The sequence below is a fragment of the Benincasa hispida genome, chromosome 9, assembly GCF_027475165.1.
Source record: "Benincasa hispida cultivar pf3 chromosome 9, pf3_genome.v1.1, whole genome shotgun sequence".
Taxonomy (NCBI): Eukaryota; Viridiplantae; Streptophyta; class Magnoliopsida; order Cucurbitales; family Cucurbitaceae; genus Benincasa; species Benincasa hispida.
The window spans coordinates 79049794-79074059 of NC_143486.1; the positions used below are offsets into that span (position 1 = coordinate 79049794).

General features: G+C 38.4%; 1 protein-coding gene across 1 annotated transcript; it reads left to right on the forward strand.

Moving 5' to 3' along the window:
• On the forward strand, positions 1 to 2879 carry LOC120084886 (uncharacterized protein At4g08330, chloroplastic). Its single transcript, XM_039040696.2, has 2 exons — positions 1 to 765; positions 2273 to 2879. The coding sequence occupies exons 1-2, from the start codon at positions 656 to 658 to the stop codon at positions 2664 to 2666; spliced, it is 504 nt and encodes a 167-aa protein (XP_038896624.1). The 5' UTR covers positions 1 to 655; the 3' UTR covers positions 2667 to 2879.
• Positions 2880 to 24266: the final 21387 nt, after the last annotated feature.

A 24266-nucleotide genomic window follows, 5' to 3' on the forward strand; every position in this document is an offset into this window, starting at 1 on the left:
GCAATTCGATGGGCCAATTAGACATCACCCTACAAAAAGATATATATTTAATTTCAATTACAAAGTTGATTTTTCAATTTGATGAATATACAAATCACTCTCCATTTAGCATGTCTACTTATGGTAGAATATTGAGTTATGTTCATTCTAGTAAAAAAAATAAAAATACAAGTTAACCAATTGGAATGTCTCAATCTAATATTTTCAAAAAGAAAAAAAAAAATCACAATCTAATAAAATCTTATTTTTCCGTTAAAATACCGCGTCGGGTCTAGAAGAAATTAGTAATTCTTAAAAAACAACGAGACAGAGAGACAAATAAACAACTATCTTTTTTTTTTCCTTTTTTTTTTCCTCCCCATCGATTTCTTCAAATTCTCATCTTCAAGCTTCGCTTCATCATCATCATCATTCTTCTTCCAATTCTCCCTTTCACCACACTTCGTCTTGTTCAAGCTTCAATTTCTTTTTATTCTGAGGTTATAGCTTCTATAATTGATTCTTGAGCTCGCTTAGATTGAATCGGAACTTGATCGCTACTGTCAAAATTGAATCATTGTTTCTACCAAACTGCGAGTCCCCGTTTACGACCTCGATACCTCCGTCAACCGTTGCAGCCAGCGTCGGAGACGGTGTCGTATTCTGAAGGTGAGGAATGAGGCAGTCGCCGGTGTTCGGAGACGATTACGGCCATGGAACTCACATCCAGTCCTCTTCGTCGGCTTCGCTCTTCCCTTCTTCTTCTCGTAGAGATGTTTATTACAGGTTCAATCCAATCTCTGGCTTCTATTTCACTGTGTAGTCAAATTTTTGGTCTACAGATATCTGTTTATATACTGTACGGGCTTCTGAATCTCTTTTTGTTTTTTGCTCTGATTGGAGGGTTGGTGAATTGTCTGATTCAAGGGACGGGTTGGGAACAGTTTCTTTGTTTTTACATTAATTGAGTCGATTTCGAAAATTGTGATTGCTTCTTGAGTACGATGTGATCCCGACTGCTTTTGGTGAAAGATTGTTAGGAACTTTAGGTTGGGTTACATTGGACAGTAGTCGAGGGGAATTCAGCAAATTTTAGTGTTAAAAAGAGGGGTTTTCTGTGTTTATATTGGGATTGGAGAACTGACAATAGCTGTAATGGAGCAGACCTGTGGGACTGACTGGTCTGATCTGTTTAAGAAATTCTGGTAGTTATTAGCTTGATGGAGATGGATAGTCTTTTTGGACTTTGATGAATTTATTTAAATCAACTGTAGGGGAGCAGTTAAACATTGAACTGTGATGGGAGATTGTTGATTGAAACTTCACCTATTTGTAAACTTCCATCATGTCATAACAATAGTGAACTCTGCAAATCTTCCCTGTGCTTTCTCTGGTAGCTATTCATTAATTTTTCTCACATTTAATGAAGAGAAAGAGAGAAACAACCACACAGGTGCTTCCATGGACTATCACTACCTAGTATTTAATATCTTACGAGTTGCAAGTTGTCCAATGGGATTAGTTGAGGTGTGTGTAGGCCCTAACACTCACGCATACAAAAATCTGGAACTTTCCGTAGATATTAAAAGGTGAGTAGGGGCTAAGAGTCTAAGACGGTCTTGACAATAACAAACTTAAAATCTACTCTCAGTTGCTCCTTCAAGTCCTTGCCGTTGAGATCAGAGTACCGTGGCTACTCCTGAATTGGAAACCTTGACATGTGATTGTGGGGATTCAAGTAGCTTGATGTTTGGTCAGAATTGAAAATGCTTTATTATTGTCTAATTTTGTGTGAAATGGTAGATATGACAATTATACATCTGCTAGTCATCCGGAAATATGTATACCCAAGATCAGTTTTGTTAAGCAAGTAATACTTAGGTGCATCTATGGTCTCACTTATCTTTATGTATCTCACCTTTATCACACCCAAAAACATAATTAAAATATTTCAAAAAAGAAATAAGAAGAATTTGACACATGGCAAATTCTAATTTTGACAATTTGATGAGATATACAAAGATAGGTACGGTCCGAGATGCAATAAGTATTTTTCTTGTTAAGCACAAATTTTGATGGGATCAACAATGTGTTGCTCTAGAGGTGGTAATCCTCCAAATCCGTATTTTCTTAGTTGGCCCCTAAATTGGAAGCTACCTAAAGTGGGAGTTCAAATCCCATTCCCATGAATATCCCTACCATTCTCATCAACTAAGCCACCTTTATGTAATCTATGCATTTCCTATTTGCTTTCTGGTCAACTTGTAATGAAAATATGGTTTATTTCATACAGTTGTGGAGCTTGTGGATTCGAACTGAACTTGAGCTCTGTTAACCGCAACACATCAACCATTGGCTCTAAATATGATAAATCGATTAAGCGAGGGATCATATCATTTCTAAACATCGATGAAAGCAGATTTACACAGGTTGATGAACTTCAATGTGTGCCTCATTTCTCAAAGAACTCTTGGGGTTTGTTTCGCCGAAGAATCAAACTACTGTGTCGGAAGTGTGGAAACCATATTGGAAATGCTCGCAGTAGCAATACTTCCTCCAGCCCACTTGTTTCAGATGGATCAGATTCATCCTTGCCCAATGAAGTCTCTAGGTGCATGAAATATGAAGTAAAAATTCGTGCTTTACAGCCTTCATCTTCCAATGAATTTGGTACCACAGTTATGTAAACAAGGATAAGGGTTTGTCTATTGAATGGTTCTTTGGAGCTAAAAGAATTGCTTAGCAGCAACAAATGCAGGATTCTTGAATCTGTTTGCTGTATTTTACATGTGAATAGAATCGGGTCTCAAATGGAAGGGAAGTGTAATTGAAAAGGATTCACTGTTATTGTTATCGCAAACTGAAAGTATGATTTATACAACTGAATTGTTTCGAAGCTACCGATGTTTCTGATTCTTTTTCATCCTTTTCATTTTTGGTTGGAAAAAGCATTTTGGTCCATGAACTTTTATGAAAGTAACAATTTCGTCTTTGAACTATAGTTGGTAATGATTTAATTTATGTACTTTCAAATTTACAATAATTTTATATTTGAACTTTAATAAACTGGAGATTGATAAATTGATCAAGAATCTTTTTTTTTTAAGTAAACAGTAAAGACTAAGAGTGTGTTTGGATTACATTTTCAAGTGTTTAATTTAAAAAATAAGTCATTTTAGAAGAAATTTGAGTATTTGACAACCATTCAAAATAATTTTTTAAGTATATTTTAATCAGTTTCTATCAAAAGTGTTTAAATAAAAATGAGTTTTTTGACAAATAATTTTTTCTCAAGTCAATTCAAACATGTTCTAAATTGATACATAGTAAAAGTTAGATACTTTATATATATATATATATATATATATATATAATAGTAAAGACTAAGTCATTACATAATAAAAGTTTATACTTGTTTTTAAATAAACTTTTTGTGATAGAGACTAAATTGTTACAAATTTTAAAGAAGATAACTTAAATTGTTACTTATCAAAGTTTAGGGATTAAATTGTTATCCATTACCACAGTATTTTTAACTTTTTTTTTTTTCCGTTTTACAACAATGCATTTGTAGGTATGTCACCACCAAAATAACTAATATAAGCTCTCTATACGTAAGTTCAACCTTTGACTTTGTTTTCACGAATCATATCTCTTGTATTTATATATAATATAGATATACAAACTGTAAACCCCTGAATTTATGATGTGTCTAAAATGTGAGAAAAGGAAAATTTTCTAAGCGTTACGAGTATATGCGTCCAGGATGTGAACATAGTCGACACATAGAGAGTTGAAAATAACAATGGCAAGCCGGAAAAGGGCAAGAAAATATGTTAAGTGTGGAATATTGAGACTCGAGTGAAATAAGAGAAAGTTAACGCTTAGAGGAAGTAGAGGACTCCATGCGTTGGAGCTATAAGGCGTCATGCGGCCAATTTTGTTGAACCATGCAATAGAAGATTATGCGTTGAAGAGAAAAGGCTTAAGTAGCTGCAAGGCCATGAGATGAAGTTAAGCTGAGGAATTCAGCTTAATTAACGAGTAAGTAAGCCAGGTTGAAGTCTTGTAGACGTCAATGGAAGGATAAGCATGCCAGGTGGCAATTAATTAAACAAACTCTCCATGCAAGTCCAAGTATAAATAACCTTAGGAAAGAAGGAAACTATTTTGCCAAATGTTTTCAAATGCCTAAGTGAGGGAGTGTTGCTGCCATCTGAAGATTCTGAAGGTTAAAGAATTCTCGGCAAACTAAAGGAGAATTTGAGGAATTCCCGATCAATTCTAGAGGAAATAATGCTCAAATTCTAAGGTAAATAAAAGCTAAGATGTTTTTTAGCAACTTCCTTAAAGAGAGTTTAGTTTCTATGAATGCTGGAATTAAAGTTAAGAAAGATGGTAGATAGAGTTATGGATGAATAAGCAGGCAGCTGCATATGAAGAACAAGCAAGCAACTAACCTAATGATTTTATGTGTTGACGCATACAACATAATCAGTTAACAACAAAGGCGCTTGGAGTACGTCGCATAGTAGACGTTCATCGCATAGGCCAAGAAGGTGTTTCAAAAAATCCTTGATGAAGGATTTCCAATTATCAGCCAAGTTATAAGGTAAGATGGCTAAGGATAGCCGATGCGGTGAAAATGGTTTCGATGCGACGAACTTAGTTATGATGCAATGAACTATTAGTATGCGGTGAAGTTAAGTTATGCGTTAAGCTCAAAAGGGAGCTAATTATGCTGACTAAGGGATCTTTCCTTTTCAGGGAAAATGCAAATAGGAGAGGCGTACAAATCTTTTGGATAAGTAACTTAAGACAGTGAGTGACAAGTTTTAATAAATGTTTTCTAATGCGAGTTTAATAAATGAATTCCAATGCATGGGCAGTTCATATGAAGTTATATCATGTTTATCTTCAATGCATGCCTTAAAAATGAATGTTGATCGCATAATCCATGTTTTTAAACGATGAAGTTATATGAGTTCAACATGCATTATACAGTAAACTTATACTATGTTGTACTGCATGATAAAAATTTATCAAGAAAATTTTATAAGCATACTCCATGTTTTGCAAGACACTATAAGATGATATGAAATCATGAAGTTTGATCATTTCAAATGCATATTTTGTATATGTTCTTATATGTTTAAATGTCTGTGCATTCTACAAACCCTACTCCAATGTTAATAACCGAAGGTATGGTAAGGTACCTAGATTTCAGTGATGTTAGGGATCCTTGGCACCGAAGGTATGATAAGGTGGTCAGGACCCAATTCAGCTCTGCGTGCACGTATGACTATGTTATCGACGTTGGTGGATCGAGCAGAAGGGCTCTCTTTCAACTAAGGTTATTAGAGATTTAGCAAAAGGGCTCTCTCACATGTTCAGGCAATGGAGTAGTGGAGTTTTTCAGAAAGATGCTAATGAGTTTATTTTAGGGTTTTTTTTATATGATATATTTTTATGATTTTGGTTCAATTTCCAAGACTCTTATTATGATTTTATGACCATTTCCTTGATAAGCAAGTTTACATTATTTATGATTTAAAGTATGTTTTATTTAAGATGGTCACTCACTGGGTTTCACAGCTCACTCTTTTATAATGTTTTCTTCCCCATGTAGAGGTTGACATCCCGAGGCCTAACAGATCTGCCAGTTAGTCACTTCTCAGACCCATAGAGACTGGAAGTTTAGGTGGCTCTGAAGAAACCACTGAAGGTCCTTAAGCGGAAGCATGGGATTGGACCAAATACCCAAAATTTATATAACATAAATTTTATAGCAAAAACATACAGATTATGCATTTAAAAGATAGTTGCAGCATGCTTAAAAACAGAATTACAAAAAAGAAAAAGTGTTTAAGAAACCTTACTCTTGAAGAACTCTTCTCCACGAGATTCTTTTTTCGAATCTTGTCATGAACAATCTTGAACCCTCTAACCGTCAATGAGGACACCACCACGAATGTTACCTCTATATTATTTGGGTGAAAATCCAAGAGTTTTGTGGCATCTGGCTATTTTGGCATAGAGAGATTTTTTAGAGAGATGAGAGGAAGTGGTTTGAATTTTTCTCATAACGTTTTTGTGTATCACACCTTATGAAAATCACACCAAGAAGAAGAAGAATAACTTCTTTTCTCTTCCCCACTACCTCGTTTTAGAGAGAAAATGGGGGAGGGAGTTACACTCCCTCTCAAAATGATTTTTTTAAAAATAAATTTAAATTGGTTTATTTTCGTAAATCAATCTAATATACATATTTATATGATAACTACCTTATCATATAATATATATTAAACTATATATTATATCAAATATAACACATAACCTATAGTTTCTATATTATATCAAATACAATATAACCTATAGTTTCTATCTTTCACGAATAACATTTAATATAAATCTCATTTATATTAAATTTAATTATGTGAATCAAATTCATATAATTAATATTTGAATCATATACAAATATTTGTTTCCTCTCAAATAAATTTTATATTACAATGTATCATATATATTATAATAATTATATTATATATAATTAGATTAAATTAATTATATCACATATAATTAATTCCCTCAATTAATTTGAACAATTCAAATTAATCCAAAAAATGATTCTCATTAAATCTTGTTGAGCTACAGAGGGGATCCCATGGAGTTGTAGCTTGAAGCTCCAACGATATGTGAATAATTAATTAAACTCATTTAACTAAATTATTCACCATCCATTAACTGTCGAACACTCTACTAAAGACCGACCGTTGCACTCTTCGTACTACAGATATATTTCTGTGTCCATTGGATATAATTAGTCAACAGTACGATGACCCTTCACAAATTGCTCGCAAGTACAACTGGGCCTAAATTACCGTTTTATCCTTTTAGTCACATATAACTTATTAAGTACTACTATCCTTCTAATGAACAATAAATCATAGTCCAACTATGATCAAACCCCTCTTGAGCCAGGAGAGGGTGTGGCACTACATTGTTCAAGCCCCAAAATCAATTCTTAAGGGAGCAATTTATCTACTTACCCCGACGTTGGGGAAGGAGTGAATTCCTTCTTGTGTAGTTGTATTCCCAGCTCCCCAATTAGACGAATCCCCAAAATGGTAGACCTGTTGAGTCAGCGATCTGGCCACTCTCACCCATACAAATCAAAAGACCACCTTTATAGGCAGGAGTTCACAACTCACTCTGGATTCAGGTCATGTTACTTCTGGTCATCCTGGTGAAATGAAAGTCTTTATTATGAATGACATTATATAATGAGACTGAACATTTCGTGGTTCGGTCTTGTACAAACTTCTTTGTATAGAATATCTCCGCTCACATATCTCCACATGAGTGATAAGGATCAAATCATTTGTAGCACTTTACAACAATTATAACATCTACAAAGCGAGCCATACTCGTAGTATCACCTGGACAAGGTATCCAACCTTATCCATCTACTACAGACCATTTAGGTTATCATTTAAACATGATCCACCTGTATGTCTCTACATACATGTTTAAGCAACAAGATAACCTTGGATGTTAGTTTATTGGTTTGTGGTTAATGCAACTAATTTGAAAATAAAACATCACATATTTTATTACATAAATAAAATATTTGTATAATACAATTACAAACTATAGGACTCTACGAGATTTAGGGCATCAACCCCAACATTCTCTCACTTGACCCAAAGTTAGTGAGGTGTCCAATGTAAAAGTCAAACTAAAATACAAAGTACACAAATTAATAAACTATGGCATAACACGCTCAGTACAAATCTCCCACTTGCCCTAGTCTAAACGTGGCTTGTCTCATAGACCCATACTCTGTAGGTGACTCTCAAACACCTTAGCCGTGAGGACCTTTGTAAATGGATCAGCAACATTTTGCTTTGAAGCTATCTGCATGACAATCACATCCCCTCGATGCACAATCTCTAGGATGAAATGATACTTTCACTCTATATGCTTCCCGCGTTTGTGACTCTGAGGCTCTTGAGAATTAGTCACAGCACCACTATTATCACAATAAAGTGTGATGATCTTTGACATGTATGGAACAACTTCCAGATCAATCAAAAACTTCCTGAGCCAAACAGCTTCCTTAGCATCTTCACCAGTCGCTACGTACTCAACTTCCATGGTGGAGTCAGCAATGTACCCTTGCTTGGTGCTCCTCCAGATTTAGAGATGTCTAAAAAATCTACAGGGTCGGGGTCCTGCGGGGACCCATCCCGAACGGGACGAGGAATCTCTGAATACACGAGGAATGGGGGAGGGAGTGGGGAATTTTTTTCCCCATTTACAATTCGGAACTAGGGACGGGGAATATATTCCCCCTCCCCGGCCCCGACCCTGCCCCGTTTCTCTGCCCCGCTCCGACTTTATATATAAATTATGATTTTTTAGTATATATATATTCATATTAATATTTTAGACTTTATTAAGATAATTATGGATGTTTTAATTATTTAAGTTCAAGATTTTTATTACTTTTATTCTTTAGATGTTGTAATATTTAAGATATGATGCTCTAAATGTTGAATTTTAATTTTTACAAATTATGAGAATTTAGCATTTTAATTATATTTTTTAAATTGCATGTGTATTATTGTTTTAATTAGTAAAATTGATAATATTTCATTTAAATGAAAATTCCATTGAAAATGTTTAAAGAATTAAAATAATATATATTTAATTGAAATTAAAAAAATGTTAGAGAAAAATGAAGACGGAAAATTTTTCCCCGTAGGTAAATTCGTGAGGACGGGGAATGGAATATGGGGGTGGGGGCGGGGCAGGGAAGGCTTCCCCATCCTCGCCCCCGTCCTGTGGACATCTCTATCCAGATTGTTGCTCCTTTGTTAAGAGTGAACACTGATCCTAATGTGGATTTTCTACAATTCTTATCAGTCTGAAAATCAGAGTCCGTGTATCCTTGTAAGGATCAGATCCTTAGAACCATATACGAACATGTAGTCCCTCGTTCTCTGTAGATACTTGAGAATATTCTTAATGATGGTCCAGTGATCATATCCTGGATTAGACTGATATCTACTGATTATTCCCACCTCATAGCAGAACGTCAAGTCGAGTACATAACATCACATACATTAGGCTACCTACAGCTGATGCATAGAGGATCCGTCTCATTTTCTCAACTTCTTGAGGTGTCTTAGGACACTGTTCCTTGAACAATATTACTCCATACCTGAAATGTAGCAAACCTCTCTTGGAGTTTTGCATCAAATACTTGACAAGCATTTTTTCAATGTATGATGCTTGAGACAGAGTTAGCATTTTGTTCTTTCGATCTCTAAAGATCTGAATTCCCATAACAAACGGAGCCTCTCCCAAATCTTTCATTTGGAATTGGGTCGCTATCCAGTTCTTAATTTCGGTCAGTAGACCTACATCATCCCTATTAAGTAGGATATCGCCTACATACAATACAAAGAAAGCTACTGAACTGTTGAGATCCTCTTGTATACACAAGGCTTATCAACATTATGATCAAAGTCATAAGATTTTATTATAGTATCAAACCTTATGTTCCAAGATTGAGAAGCTTGCTTTAGTCCATAAATAGACCGATTAAGCCTGCAAACTTTTTGCTCTTAATCTTAAATTATGAATCCCTCGGGTTGCTCCATATAAATGATCTTCTCAAGATTGCCATTCAGAAAAGCAATCTTGACGTCTATTTGCCAAATCTCATAATCATAATATGAGGCAATGGACAGGAGGATCCAGATAGACTTGAGTATGGCAATAGGTAAGAAAGTCTCCTCAAAGTCGACTCCCTCAACTTGGTATAACCCTTTGCCACTAGTCTGGCCTTGAAGGTTTGCACCTTCTAATCAGCACCCCGTTTTCTCTTGTAGATTCATTTGCAACCTATAGGTTTAACTCCATCAGGTAGATCTATAAGATCCCAAACTGAACTGAAGTACATCGACTCCATTTCGAGATCCATAGCTTTGATCCATTCATCTTTGTCAATATCCTCCATTGTCTTCTTGTAAGGCAATAGATCTTCAACATCTCCGTTAGCTACCATAGTTAGGATTTCTGTTAAACCCATATAGTGGACAGGTGGGTTCGTGACCTTTCCACTAGTTCGAAGTTCCATCAACACTTGAGGAGGATTTGACATACTAGATGATCCAACTTCAACAACTCTTGTTGAAGTGTTGGGCTCTTCAACAACTCTTGTTGAAGGTTCAGTAGATTCCTTGGAAAGTTCATTCAACACAACCTTACTGCGGGGCTTGTGCCCCTTTATGTAGTCTTCTTCCAGAAAAGTAGTGTTTGTCGATAAAAAAAACTTTATTTTTTTTAGGGTCAAAGAAGTAACCCCCTCTCGTTCCTTTGGGGTAGCCTATAAATATGCATAGTTTTGAACGAGGTGCCAATTTCTTAGGATTTGCCTCAAGCACATGTGCTAGTCAACTCCATATTCTGAAATGACGTAAACTAGCTTTACAACCATTCCATAATTTCAAAGGTGTTCTCGTAACACTTTTAGATGGAATAAAGTTCAAAATATACGTTGCAGTCTGTATTGCAAAACCCCAAAATGAATCAGGTATGGAAGCGTAACACATCATAGACCGAACCACATGACCAACAAGGTTCGATTTCTCCTTTCTGATACATCATTCTATTGAGTCTTACCTGGCGCTGAGAGTTGGTATACAATTTCATGCTCTATCAAATAGTTCTGGAATGTTAGATCCAAAAACTCTCCACCTCGATTAGATCAAAATGTTTTAATTGTTCTATTTAATGTATTTTCAACTTCTATCTTAAATTCTTTGAAATTTTCAAAAGATTCAGACTTATATTACATCAAATAAACATACATATATCTTAAATAATTATCAGTAAAGATAATGAAATATTCAAACCCTCATCTTGCTTTTACATTATTGGACCACAGAGGTCTGAATGTACTAGTGATAACGGGCAAAAATGCACGTTATCATGGTACTAAGTTCTTAAACAATGTTGGATTACATTGATGAAATATGTTAAATGGCATCCATTAAGCATAAATTCTATAATATTGTGGTCGCATACATCCAATGCATTAGAACAGTTGATCTTTACATTTTTGTGCAGAAAATGCGTTAACGCAATGCAGAGATTGCGATCATAGGAATACATTGGTCGAGCACAACTTCACCGTAAGACTTTGCGGTGATCGTGCTCACAAATATTCGCCCAAGAAGAATCATCGTAAATTGGTCAGCAGAACACGGTGGGCGCATTCGGGTAAAAGGACGATTAAGATCGATGGAACAAAAAGCTGACGGCAGTCGGATCCAAATTAAGTTGACAGCCGATAACGGTCACAAAGTACATCTAGTTTTATCGGTGACAATTATCCGGCGCATCAGTCAGGAATTAAAATTGTCCCATCTGTATAACTGGGAGAGAGAAACCTCCTTTCACCTTTGATGCCCTATAAATACCGAGTGCATTCTTCAAAGAAAGGGTTGAGCAATCGATTACTTCATCATTTTACAAGTTCGCGTCTCTATCTATAGTTTCTTTCATTTTAAGGCAGACGCGAGGAAGAAAGTGTGTCAGTAGATCGTTCCGGTAAGCTTTGGAGAGCGCTTGAAGCTTCAAAGACAGGGAGAGGGCCGACGCCTGCGGAAGCGGGAATATCTTTAGATCAAAATAGAGATTCCAATGTAAAAAGCCTCGATCAGCAAGGAATTGCTACCAGGCTCTCTACCTTAAACTTCCATTGGCATTTTGTACTTAACTTATTTATAAGAATGGAATTTCTTTCTCTATATCTGTTCACTCTCTGTGATTCACGCATGAGTAGCTAAATTAGTTGAATGGGTTGAGAAGCATTTAGCTAGCACAACTAGGGAATCTTCATTCTTTGCGATTATCTTATTTATGTATGCTTCATTCGTCCCTTAGGGATACTCGAGAGGGTAGTCTAAGGATAGGATCTAGACTTGGGAAGGTCAGGTCAGAATCTAGGTTTGGAAGAACCAGATTAGAACACATAAATGAGAGATAAACGCTTAGGAATGAGCACTATTTGTTATTAACGCATCGCATGCATCTTAGCGATAAGATATGATTATATGCAGTCACCTTGCTTTCATGCATTTTGCATCAACGCATAGGACAAGAGTAGAGGCTTAAGGATAAGTCCTATGGATATTTTTCATTCAACACATGCGTCCTAGACTTAGGAGGATCGCATTTACATTGGAAAATGACTTGTTGTGCATGGTAGTAACATGAACGCATGGTCTGACGCATTCCCAAGTAACGCTAGCTAAAGATCTTCTCAACCCGTTCATCGCATACTCATTGCATCTATCAACGCAAATTTCGTTTCTCAAATCCGCCGTATTTATTTATTTCTTTTTAATAAACGAAATCAACAACCAAACATTTCATTTATTTTCCTCATTACCGCAAAGTTTTCATAAAAAATTTTCAACACAATCTATTTTCACAAGTCCCTGTGTTCGACCCTGGACTTATCAGAAAACTCAGAGGAATTTACACTTGAATTACACTGGGGAACTTGAATGCACAATGCAATCCATCAACGCATAACATCTGTATTTCCACTTAATAAAATAACGCATCAAGTTTTTGGCGCCGTTGCAGGGGACTTCGACAAAATAGTTGTTAACGGTAATTTTTGTGATTTCTTTGCAAAACTCTCAATCTCTGGTGAACTACAACCCAAAGATTGAGAGAAAATTTCGAAGGATACTATGAGACCGCCAAAAGCAACCACAATCCGATAAAGAAGAGATGGCGGAGCAGCCTAGAGGAGGAGCACCAAATGATAATAATGTCATGGCGAATCCGATTTTGTTGGCAAACAATCGCAATAGGCCCATTAGGGACTATGCATTGCCAAACCTCTATGATTTCTCTCCGGGAATCATGAGGCCTGCCCTCGACAGAAGTAGATTCGAGATGAAACCGGTGATGCTGCAGATGATCCAGACTACAGGTCAATTCAGAGGAAGGCGTGGCGAGGATCCGCACGCCCACCTCCGAAGTCTTATTGAAATCTGCAATACTTTTGTGTTCCTGAGCATCTCTGCTGAAGAAGTTCAATTAACGTTGTTCCCATTTTCTCCCTATGATCAGGCTAGAAAATGGGCTTATTCGCTCGAACCAGGAGAGATTACTTCTTGGGAGCAGGTGGTGGAGAAGTTTATGAAGAAGTATTTTCCACCTACCGAGAACGCAAGATGGAGAAAGCTTATTACTAATTTTGAACAAGACATGGACAAATTGTTCATAGATGCTTGGGCGAGGTTTAAAAGGTTGGTTCGAGATTGTCCGCATAATGGGCTACTAGACTGCCTTCAAATGGAAATTTTCTATCACGGTTTGAATCCTGCTTCGTAGACCACTGCCAATGCGACAGCCGCTGGTGGTCTACTTGACAAAACTTATGAGGAAGCGAAGAATATTCTGGACCGCATCTCCAAGAACCATGAAGACTGGCGGAAGAGTGACCAGAGATTGAGACTCAAAGATTCCAATGCAAATAATGGTGCCATTGTTTCGTTACAAAACCAAATGATCACAATGATGAATTTGATTCAAGGAATGGCGATCAGCAGCCCAACACCGCAAGGTGGGCAAATTAACGCAATAAGTCAAAACACCGCAAGGTGTGTGACTTGCGATGATGGGCATGTGATGGAAGATTGTCCCCAAAATTCACAGTCTGTATATTTTATAAAGAATAATCCCTTTTCAAATACTTACAACCCCGGGTGGAGAAACCACCCCAATTTTGCCTGGAAGAATCAACAACAAAATTTTCAATCGGTGGCGCAAAAAGAAGGGCCACAAAGATTTTTTCAATGCAACGACGGTCAACAGAGCAATCAAGCAAGTAGCTCACAACAACCACCGCAATTCTTCTCTAGAGAGCCTATTGAAGCAATATATAGAGAAAAACGAGACAGTACTTCAGAGTGAGGCTACGTCCATCCGCAACCTGGAATTGCAAATGGGCCAGATTGCGAGTGAGCTGAAAAATAGACCGCAAGGGACGTTGCCAAGTTCAACCGAGCTTCCACGCAACCCAAGGGGATCAGGTAAGAAGCAATGTTAGGTTATGACATTGCGCAATGGAAAGACTGTGGAGGGAGAAAAGAAGGATCATGGTAGAACAACTTCCACCACAACTGAGCCCGAGATTGCGGTAACGCAAGAAAAAGAAAGAGAAAATGAAGTAGTGGAACTTGAGGTTGCGTCAACCTCAAAGTCAAATGAAATAGGAACCGTGAAAGTCCAGCTACCACCTTTCCCTCAAAGGTTAAGAAAGAAGAAAAACGAAGAGGTACAGTACCAACACTTCTTATCCATGTTAAAGCAATTACATGTTAACATTCCTTTCAGTGAAGCGATTGAAGAAATGTCTGCCTATGCCAAATTTCTGAAGGACATGGTAATTAAGAAAATAGGCACTGGAAAATTTGCCACGGTGGCATTAACGCAAAGTTCCAAATCTATTATCCCACCGAAGATGAGCGACCCTGGGAGCTTCACTATTCCTTGCTCCGTAGGAGGACTCTATATTGGGCAAGCCCTGTGTGACTTGAGGGCCAGCATAAATTTGATGCCGCTGTCAATTTTTCGACAATTAAATGTAGGGCAACTTGTGCCCACCTCCATGACTCTCCAATTGGCAGATAGATCTCTGGTTCATCCAGAAGGTAAGGTAAAGAATGTGTTGATCACGATTGATAAATTTATTTTGCCAGCTGACTTCATCATCCTAGACTATGAAGTCGATAAAGATGTGCCCATCATTTTGGGGCGACCCTTCCTATCAACAGGTCATGCTCAAATTGATGTGCACAAGGGAGAAATCACTTTGAGCATAAATGGACAGAAGCTCAAATTTAATATAATTCGTGCCATGAAATTTCCTGATGAGGAAGACCTGCAAGATTCTAATGATGACCTGAATTTGATTGAAGAAGAAAAGTCTGATGAAGAGTGTGAAGAAGAGGATGCCAACGCATTCGTAGCTGCCTGCAACGCGATCATAGCAAAAACAAACAAAGAAGAAGGAACGATCGAAACGCAAGAAGAAGAGCCAAAGGAAGAAAGAAAAATAATGCAACCTTCTCTCGTGGAACCACTAACCCTTGAACTAAAAACCTTACCAACACATTTAAAGTATGCATTTCTGGGGCAGGATGAGAAGCTGCCAGTGATTATTTCCTCTGCGCTCAACGCAGATCAAGAGAATTCGTTGATGGGCATTCTCAAGAAACATGTACGAGCCATTGGCTGGACGCTCGCTGACATCAGAGGAATTAGCCCCGAGTACTGTATGCACCACATTCGTCTTGAGGAAAACCATAAAGCAACTATTGAAAATCAACACAGACTTAAGCCTGCGATGAAGGAGGTCGTCAAAAAGGAGATTATCAAGTGGCTGGATGCGGGCATTATCTATCCCATTGCAGATAGCACGTGGGTCAGCCCTGTGCAATGTGTGCCGAAGAAGGGTGGAATGATGGTAGTCCCTAATGAGAACAATGAATTAATACCATAAAGAACCATCACTGGATGGCGCATATGCATGGACTACCGCAGATTGAATACAGCCACAAAGAAAGATCACTTCCCTTTGCCATTCATTGATCAAATGCTAGACAGACTAGCAGGGAATGACTTTTATTGCTTTTTGGATAGATATGTTGGGTACAATCAAATCATGATAGCCCTTGAAGACCAAGACAAGACCACATTCACCTGCCCATATAGGACATTCACTTTTCGCCACATGCCATTTGGCCTCTGCAATGCCCCAAGCACGTTCCAAAGGTGCATGATGGCGATCTTTTCAGATTATCTCGAGGACTCAATGGAAATATTTATGGATGACTTCTCCATTTATGGGAACACTTATGAAGTCTGCTTGGCCAATTTGGAGAAAATTCTGAAAAGATGTGAAGAGACGAACCTAATACTCAACTGGGAAAAATGTCACTTCATGGTGAAAGAGGGTATGGTGTTGGGACACAAAGTCTCCCGAGAAGGGTTGGAGGTAGACAAAGCAAAGATTGATGCAATCGAAAAGCTTCCACCTCCAACCAGCATGAAGGCTATGTGAAGCTTCTTGAGACATGCTGGATTCTATAAACAATTCGTCTAAGATTGCACGACCACTGAGTGCATTGTTAGAGGCGGACAGGAAGTTTGAATTTGACAACAATTGCCTCAACGCATCCCGAGTTTTAAAAGATGTGCTGATACCGCAACCATCTTGATTGCGCCGGATTGGACACTGCCATTCGAGATCATGTGCGACGCAAGCGGGTATGCGATGGGAGCCGCATTAGCACAAAAGAAGAAAACCATTTTGCACCCCATCGTATATGCGAGTAAAACTCTGAACCCTGCTCAAGTCAATTATACCACCACTGAAAAAGAACTCCTAGCTGTAATTTTTGCGTTGGAAAAATTCCGGGCATATCTATTGAGAACCAAGGTACTCATTCACACTTATCACTCAGCAATCAAATATTTGATGACAAAGAAGGACGCAAAGCCGAGGTTGATCAGATAGGTTCTCCTCCTTCAAGAATTTGATATCGAAATAATTGATTGGAAGGGGACAGAGAATCAAGTCGCAGATCACTTGTCCAGACTGGAAAATCCCGAGGTTGACCGCAATGAATCTGAAGTGAATGCAGTATATTCGGACGAGCAGCTGTTCCACATAGAAGAATTGGCCTAGTATGCAGACATCATTAATTATTTGGTTTATGAACAATTTCCTGAAGATTACACATACGATCAACAGAAGAAGCTCAAGCATGAATGCAAGCATTATTATTGGGATAAGCTGAATCAGTATAAAAGAGATGCAGATCAAATCATTTGATTATGCGTACCAAACGTTGCTCAACAATGCATATTGTCACAGTGCCACGATTCGCCATATGGAGGCCACTTTGGAGGACAACGTACTGCAGCCAAAGTTTTGCAAAGTGGATTCTTTTGGCCTTCATTATTCAAGGATGCTGCTGACTACGCATTGAAATGTGATCGGTGTCAACGCATCGGTAGAATTTCATGGAAGAACGCAATGCCAATGAACACTATTTTGGAGTTAGAATTATTTGACGTCTGAGGGATTGATTTCATGGGACCATTCCCTCCTTCGCATGGCAAGCATTATATCTTATTGGCTGTCGATTACGTTTCCAAGTGGGTAGAGGCAATTGCATGCACTTCAAGTGATGGGCGGTAGTCTCCCAGTTCCTCATGAAAAATATTTTCACTCGTTTTGGCACTCCCCGTGCCATCATAAGTGATGAAGGATCACACTTTGTCAACCACAATATAAAGGAGCTGCTGCGCAAGTACAATATCCTCCACAAGGTGGCCACCGCATACCACCGCAAACAAATAGTCAGGCTGAAGTGTCCAATCGTGAAATTAAATTGATACTTGAGAAGGTAGTAAAACTTTCGCAGAATGATTGGGCAATGAAGCTTTATGATGCATTGTGGGCATACCGTACCACATTTAAAACACCAATAGGTATGTCTCCCTATGCATTGGTATGTGGCAAGGCGTGTCATCTGCCTTTGGAGTTGGAGTATAAAGCATTGTGGGCGGTTAAGAAACTGAATTTCGATTTAAAGAAAGCAGGAGAAGCGCGAAAACTACAGCTGGTCGAGCTCGAAAAATGGAGAATCAACGCATATGAGAATGCGAAGATTTATAAAGAGTGCACCAAGTGCTGACATGATAAACGCATATGCACTAGAAACCTCTAAATCCGGCAGAAGGTCTTACTCTTCAATTCAAGATTGCGGCTCTTCCCAGGAAAATTAAAATCACGTTGGTCCGGTCCCTTCATAATCAAAGAAGTATTTCCACATGGTGCGGTGGAACTAATCACCGAGGATGGCAGTCGAACATTTAAAGTTAATGGACAATGGATCAAAGCATATTGCAGAGGAGATTTTCAGCCAGAAGCAGCCTCCGCAAAGTTGAAAAACCCAGACTATCCCTTACTCAACTCTTGAACATTTAAATCTTTGTCACGTTACTACTATCTGTATTTTACTTATTTTTTTCTCTTAAAAAAAACGTGTTGTTTTGTTTTGAAATCATTTGACCCTCTTTTTGTCTGGTTACAAGGATTAAGGCACAGGATTGCGGAGATACTACAAGAAGAAGCAAATATTCTGATTCCATCACCGCAATCCACAGAACCAAAGATCGTCGCAAGGATGGATGCATCGATACTCAATGCAAGCGACAGCGCAAAATTTAGGGGTGTACTCTTCCTTATCTTTATTTCAAATTTTGTGCCATCACATTGCATTTTATTTTTCAAAATTTTATCACCGCATCCTCCCTGATTACCGCAATCATTTGCCAAGTAGATAAATTTAGTAGTTTATCGCATGTTGTTTCTTCACCACGTATGATTTTAATGATGAAAGATATGCTTCTATCTTTTTCGTCTATACTAGAGTCAACTTAAATCTCAAGATAGTCACCTCATGAAATATTTCTAGAAGTTAGGAGTTTGCTAGCTTTCTTTCAAACTCTCTTTACAACGCATTCTATGACCATCGCACGACTTATTTTATTATTTATTTTTTTTTGGCAATGAGGACATTGCCATATTTTGACCATCACACATGTGGGGGCAAGCCAAATGAAAGTAAGTCACCAGGATCAACGCATAAATCAATGACCGCAACTCCATTACCCAATCGGTATGAGTTTAGTCTAAGAAAGAGTGCATTACTCGTAGTTGGATATCTGCATGACACACGTGGGGGCAAGCCAAGGCAAGGCACTCGAATCAGCACAAGATCAGAAAAAATAGCAATGAAGACAATTTTGTGCAAGGATAAATCATTTGACACCCCGATGGAAAATTTTCTTTTTGAAATAAATCATGCGATGTTCCAAAATTTAGTAAAGACCTTTTGAAAGTTAAGCTTGCAATTCCTAAGTCGTAGAAATATTTTAGAAAGAGACTTGAATAAGACTTAAGGAAATTCTAGCATATAGGATTTGAAAGAAGTATCCTTGAGAAATCTAGGGAAAGAAAACTTTGTGGTTAACTTGCTAAAGGAATCTTTAGCTTATACTTGAGGACAAGCATTGTTTAAATTTGGGGGTGTGATAACGGGAAGAAATGCACGTTATCATGGTACTAAGTTCTTAAACAATGTTGGATTGCGTTGATGAAATATGTTAAATTGCATCCATTAAGCATAAATTCTATAATATTGCGGTCGCATGCGTCCAACGCATTAGAACAGTTGATCTTTACATTTTTGTGCAGAAAATGCGTTAACGCAATGCAGAGATTGCGATCATAGGAATACATTGGTCGAGCACAACTTCACCACAAGACTTTGCGTTGATCGTGCTCGCAAACATTTGCCCAAGAAGAATCACCGCAAATTGATCAGCGCAACACGGTGGGTGCATCCGGGTGAAAGGACGATTAAGATCGATGGGATAGAAAGTTGACGACAGTCAGATCCGAATTAAGTTGACAGCCGATAACGGTCACAAAATACATTCAGCTTTATCGGTGACAATTATCCAGCGCATTAGTCAGAAATTAAAGTTGTCCCATCTGTACAACCGGGAGAGAGAAGCCGCCTTTCACCTTTGATGCCTTATAAATACCGAGTGCATTCTTCAGAGAAGGGGTTAAGCAGTCGATTACTTCATCATTTTATAAGTTCGTGTCTATATCCATAGTTTCTTTCATTTAAGGCAGACGCGAGGAAGAAAGTGTGCCGGTAGATCGTTCCGGTAAGCTTGGGAGAGCGTCAGAAGCTTCAAAGACAGGGAGAGGGCCGACGCCTGCGGAAGCAAGAATATCTTTAGATCAGAATAGAGATTCCAGTGTAAAAAGCCTCGGTCGGCAAGGAATTGCTCAGGCTCTCTACCTTAAACTTCCATTGGCATTTTGTACTTAACTTATTTATAAGAATGGAATTTCTTTCTCTATATCTGTTCATTCTCTGTGATTCACGCATGAGTAGCTAAATTAGTTGAATGGGTTGAGAAGCATTTAGCTAGCACAACTAGGGAATCTTCATTCTTTGCGATTATCTTGTTTATGTATGCTTCATTCGTCCCATAGGGATACTTGGGAGAGTAGTCTAAGGATAAGATCTAGACTTGGGAAGGTCAGGTCAGAATCTAGGTTTTGAAGAACCAGATTAGAACATATAAATGAGAGATAGGCACTTAGGAATGAGCACTATTTGTTATTAACGCATCGCATGCATCTTAGTGATAAGATATGATTGTATGCGGTCAACTTGCTTTCATGCATTTTCCATCAACATATAGGACAAGAGTAGAGACTTAGGGATAAGCTCTATGGACATTTTTCATTCAACACATGCGTCCTAGACTTAGGAGCATCGCATTTACATTGGAAAATGACTTGTTGTGCATGGTAGTAACATGATCGCATGGTCTGACGCATTCTCAAGTAATGCTAGCTAAAGATTTTCTCAACCCGTTCATCGCATACTCATTGCATCTATCAACGCAACTTTTGTTTCTCAAATCCACCGCATTTTTTTTTCTTTTTAATCAACGCAATCAACAACCAAACACTTCATTTATTTTCCCGGATACCGCAAAATTTTCATAAAAAATTATCAACGCAATCTATTTTCACAAGTCCCTATGTTCGACCCTAGACTTACCAGGAAACTCAGAGGAATTTACATTTGAATTTCACTGGGTAAACTTGAGTGCACAACGCAATCCATCAACGCATAACATCCGTATTTCGACTTAATAAAATAACGCATCAAGTTTTTGGCGCCAATTAATCATATCATATATAACCATAGTCAACTATATCGTATATAATTGAACCAGTTTAATCATATCATATATAATCAAAATCCCTCTTGTCATGAACACTTCAAACTGACCCAAAAACTAATTCTCAACTTGAATCCATTGGGCTACCAAGGGGACCTTATGAACCTGTAGCTTGAAGCTCCAACGGTACGTGAATAGCTGACTAAACTCTTTAGCCACGAGATCCACCATCCATTAACTGTCGAGCACTTCACTAAAGACCGACAGCTACACTCTTTTCACTACAGATATATTTCTATGTCCATCGGATATAACCAGTCAATAGTACGATAATCTTTCACAAATGCTCGTAAGTACAGTTGGGCCATGTTACCATTTTGCCCCTGTAGTTACATCTAACTCCTTAAGTACCATTGATCCCTCTAATGAACAATATATCATAGTCCTACTATAATTGAACACCTCTCAGGCCATGAGAAGGTGTGTGGAGCAACATCGTTCAAGCCCCGGAATCAACCCTTAAGGGAGCAATCTATCTGCTTACCCTGATTCGGGGAATGAATGAATTTCATCTTGTGTAGCTGAATTCCTAGCTCTTCAATCAGACGAATCCCCAAAGTGGTAGGTTTGAGTCGGCAATCTGGCCACTCGCACCCATGCAAATCAAAGGACTGCCCTCAAAGGCAGGAGTTCCCAACTCACTCAGGATTAAGGTCATGTTACCTATGGTCATCCTAGTGAAGTGAAGTCTCTGTCATGAACGACGTTATATAAAGAGATTAAATACTTCGTGGTCCGATATTATACAAACTTATTTGTATAGGACGCCCCCGCTTGCATGTCTCCACATGAATGATCAGGATCAGACTATCTATAGCACGTCACAACACTTGTAACAATCTACAAATTGAGTCGCATCCGTAGTGTCACCAGAATAAGGTTTCCCTCCTCTATCCATATACTACAGACCATTTTAGTTATCACTTAAAGCATGATCCACCTGTATGTCTCCACATACATGCTTAAGTTACAACGACAACCAGGGATCTTAGTTTATTGGTTTGTGGTAAAGCAAATAAAACATCCCATGTTTCATAGACAACAGTGAAGAAAAGATCTTACATTATTACATCGCGTTTATTCAATACAGTGTTTATAAACTACAAGACCCAATGAGAGTTTAGGGCATCATCCCCAACAATCTCCCACTTGTCCTAAAGCGAGTGAGGTGTACATAACAACAAGTACAAATCATTAAACTAGGGCACTAAGGCCCAGTACAAAAATCTCTCACTTTCCCTAGTCCAACTGCGAACGGTCCCGTAAACCCATGCTCTAAAGGTGACCCTAAAAAATCGTAGTCGTGAGAGCCTTCGTAAATGAGTCAGCAACGGTGTGCTCCAAAGCGATCTTTGTGACTATCATGTCCCTTCAATGCACTATCTCGCGGATGAGATGATATTTCCGCTCTATATGTTTGTCGCGCTTATGACTCCAGACTCCCTGGAGTTCGCCACAACACCACTATTTTCACAATAGAGGGTGATAGGCCTAGACATGTCTGGAACAACTTTCAGATTAGTCAGGAACTTCTTGAGCTAAACAGCCTCTAGCTTCACAAGTCGCTACATACTCGGACTCCATCGTGGAGTCGACGATACATCCCTGCTTAGTACTTCACCACACTACAGCTCCTCCGTTAAGAGTGAAAGTGGCCCTGAAGTGGATTTCCGAGAATCCTTATCAATCTGAAAGTCAGAGTTCGTATATCCAGTAAAGATTAAATCCTTAGATCCATACATGAGTATGTAGTCCCTCATTCTTTGAAGATACTTGAGAATGTTCTTGACTGCGGTCTAGTGACCCTGTCATGGATTAACCTGATACCTACTGACTATCCCCATAGCATAGAAAATGTCCGATTTAGTACACAGCATCCCATACATCAAACGGCCAACGACAGATGCATAGAGGACCTGTCTCATCTCCTCAACCTCTTGAGGTGTCTTAGGATACATTTCCTTAGACAATGTAACTCCATGCCTGAAAGGCAGTAGGCCCCTTTTGGAGTTCTGCATCGAGTACTTAAGCAACATCTTGTCAATGTACGATGCCTGAGACAACATTAGCACTTTGTTCTTTCGATCCCAAAATATCTTAATATCAAGAACAAACTGAGCCTCTCCCAAATCTTTCATTTGGAATTGGTTCGCTAGCCAGTTCTTGACCGATGTCAGTAGACGTACATCATTCCCAATGAGTAGGATATTGTCTACATATAATACTAAGAAAAATATTGAACTGTTGATAAATTTCTTGTAGACACAAGGCTCATCAATATTTTGGTCAAAGCTGTACGATTTGGTCGCAGTATCAAACCGAATATTCGAAGATCAAGATGCCTGTTTCAACCTATAAATGGACCGATTCAGTTTGAAAACCTTTTGCTCTTGACCTTAGGCTATGAATCCCTTAGGTTGCACCATATAAATGGTCTCCTCAAGATTACTACATAGACTGTGCTCCCTCATATGATCCTCCTCCAAGAAGGTAGCATTTGTAGACACAAACACTCTGTTTTCCTTAGGATCATAAAAGTAATCCCCTCGTGTATCTTTGGGGTAGCCTACAAAGAGGCACAACCTCGAACGTGGTTCCAATTTCTTTGGATTAGCCTCAAGCATATGTGCTGGGCACCCCCATATGCGGAAGTGACGCAAACTAGATTTATGTCGTTCCACAACTCTAAAGGTGTTCTCACAACACTCTTGGAAGGAACACAGTTGAGGATATACACTGCAGTCTCCACTGCAAAACTTCAAAATGAGTCCGGTAAGGAAGCGCAACTCATCATTGATCAAACTATGTCCAACAAGGTTCTGTTTCTCCTCTCCTCTACATCATTCTGCTGAGGTGTACCCGGTGCTAAGAGTTGAAAAACTATTCCATGTTCTATCATATAGTTCTGGAACTCTGAATCCAAAAACTCTCCATCCCGATCTGATCGAAGTGTTTTAATCCGTCTATCCAATGCTTTTTCAACTTCAGCCTTGAACTCTCTGAACTTTTCAAAGGATTCAGGCTTCCGTTGCATCAAATAAACATACCCATACCGAGACTAATTATCAGTAAAAGTGATGAAATACTCATAGCCTCCCCCTGGCTCGCACATTCATAGGACCACAAAGGCCAGAATGCACTAACTCTAGATGCTCTTTGGCTCGATAACCTTTTCCAGTAAAAGGTCTTTTAGTAACCTTTTCCACGAAATATCAACAGATGCACTCTTCTCACTATAGATATATTTATGTGTCCATTGAATATAACCAGTCAACAATACAATAACCCTTCACAGATGCTCGTAAGTACAGCTGGGCCAAGTTATTGTTTTGCCCATGTAGTTA

Coding starts and splice junctions, on each gene's coding strand:
- LOC120084886 (XM_039040696.2), top strand. CDS start 656: ATGAGGCAGTCGCCGGTGTTCGGAGACGATTACGGCCATGGAACTCAC. Junction 766..2,272: donor CGTAGAGATGTTTATTACAG/GTTCAATCCAAT, acceptor TATTTCATACAG/TTGTGGAGCTTGTGGATTCG.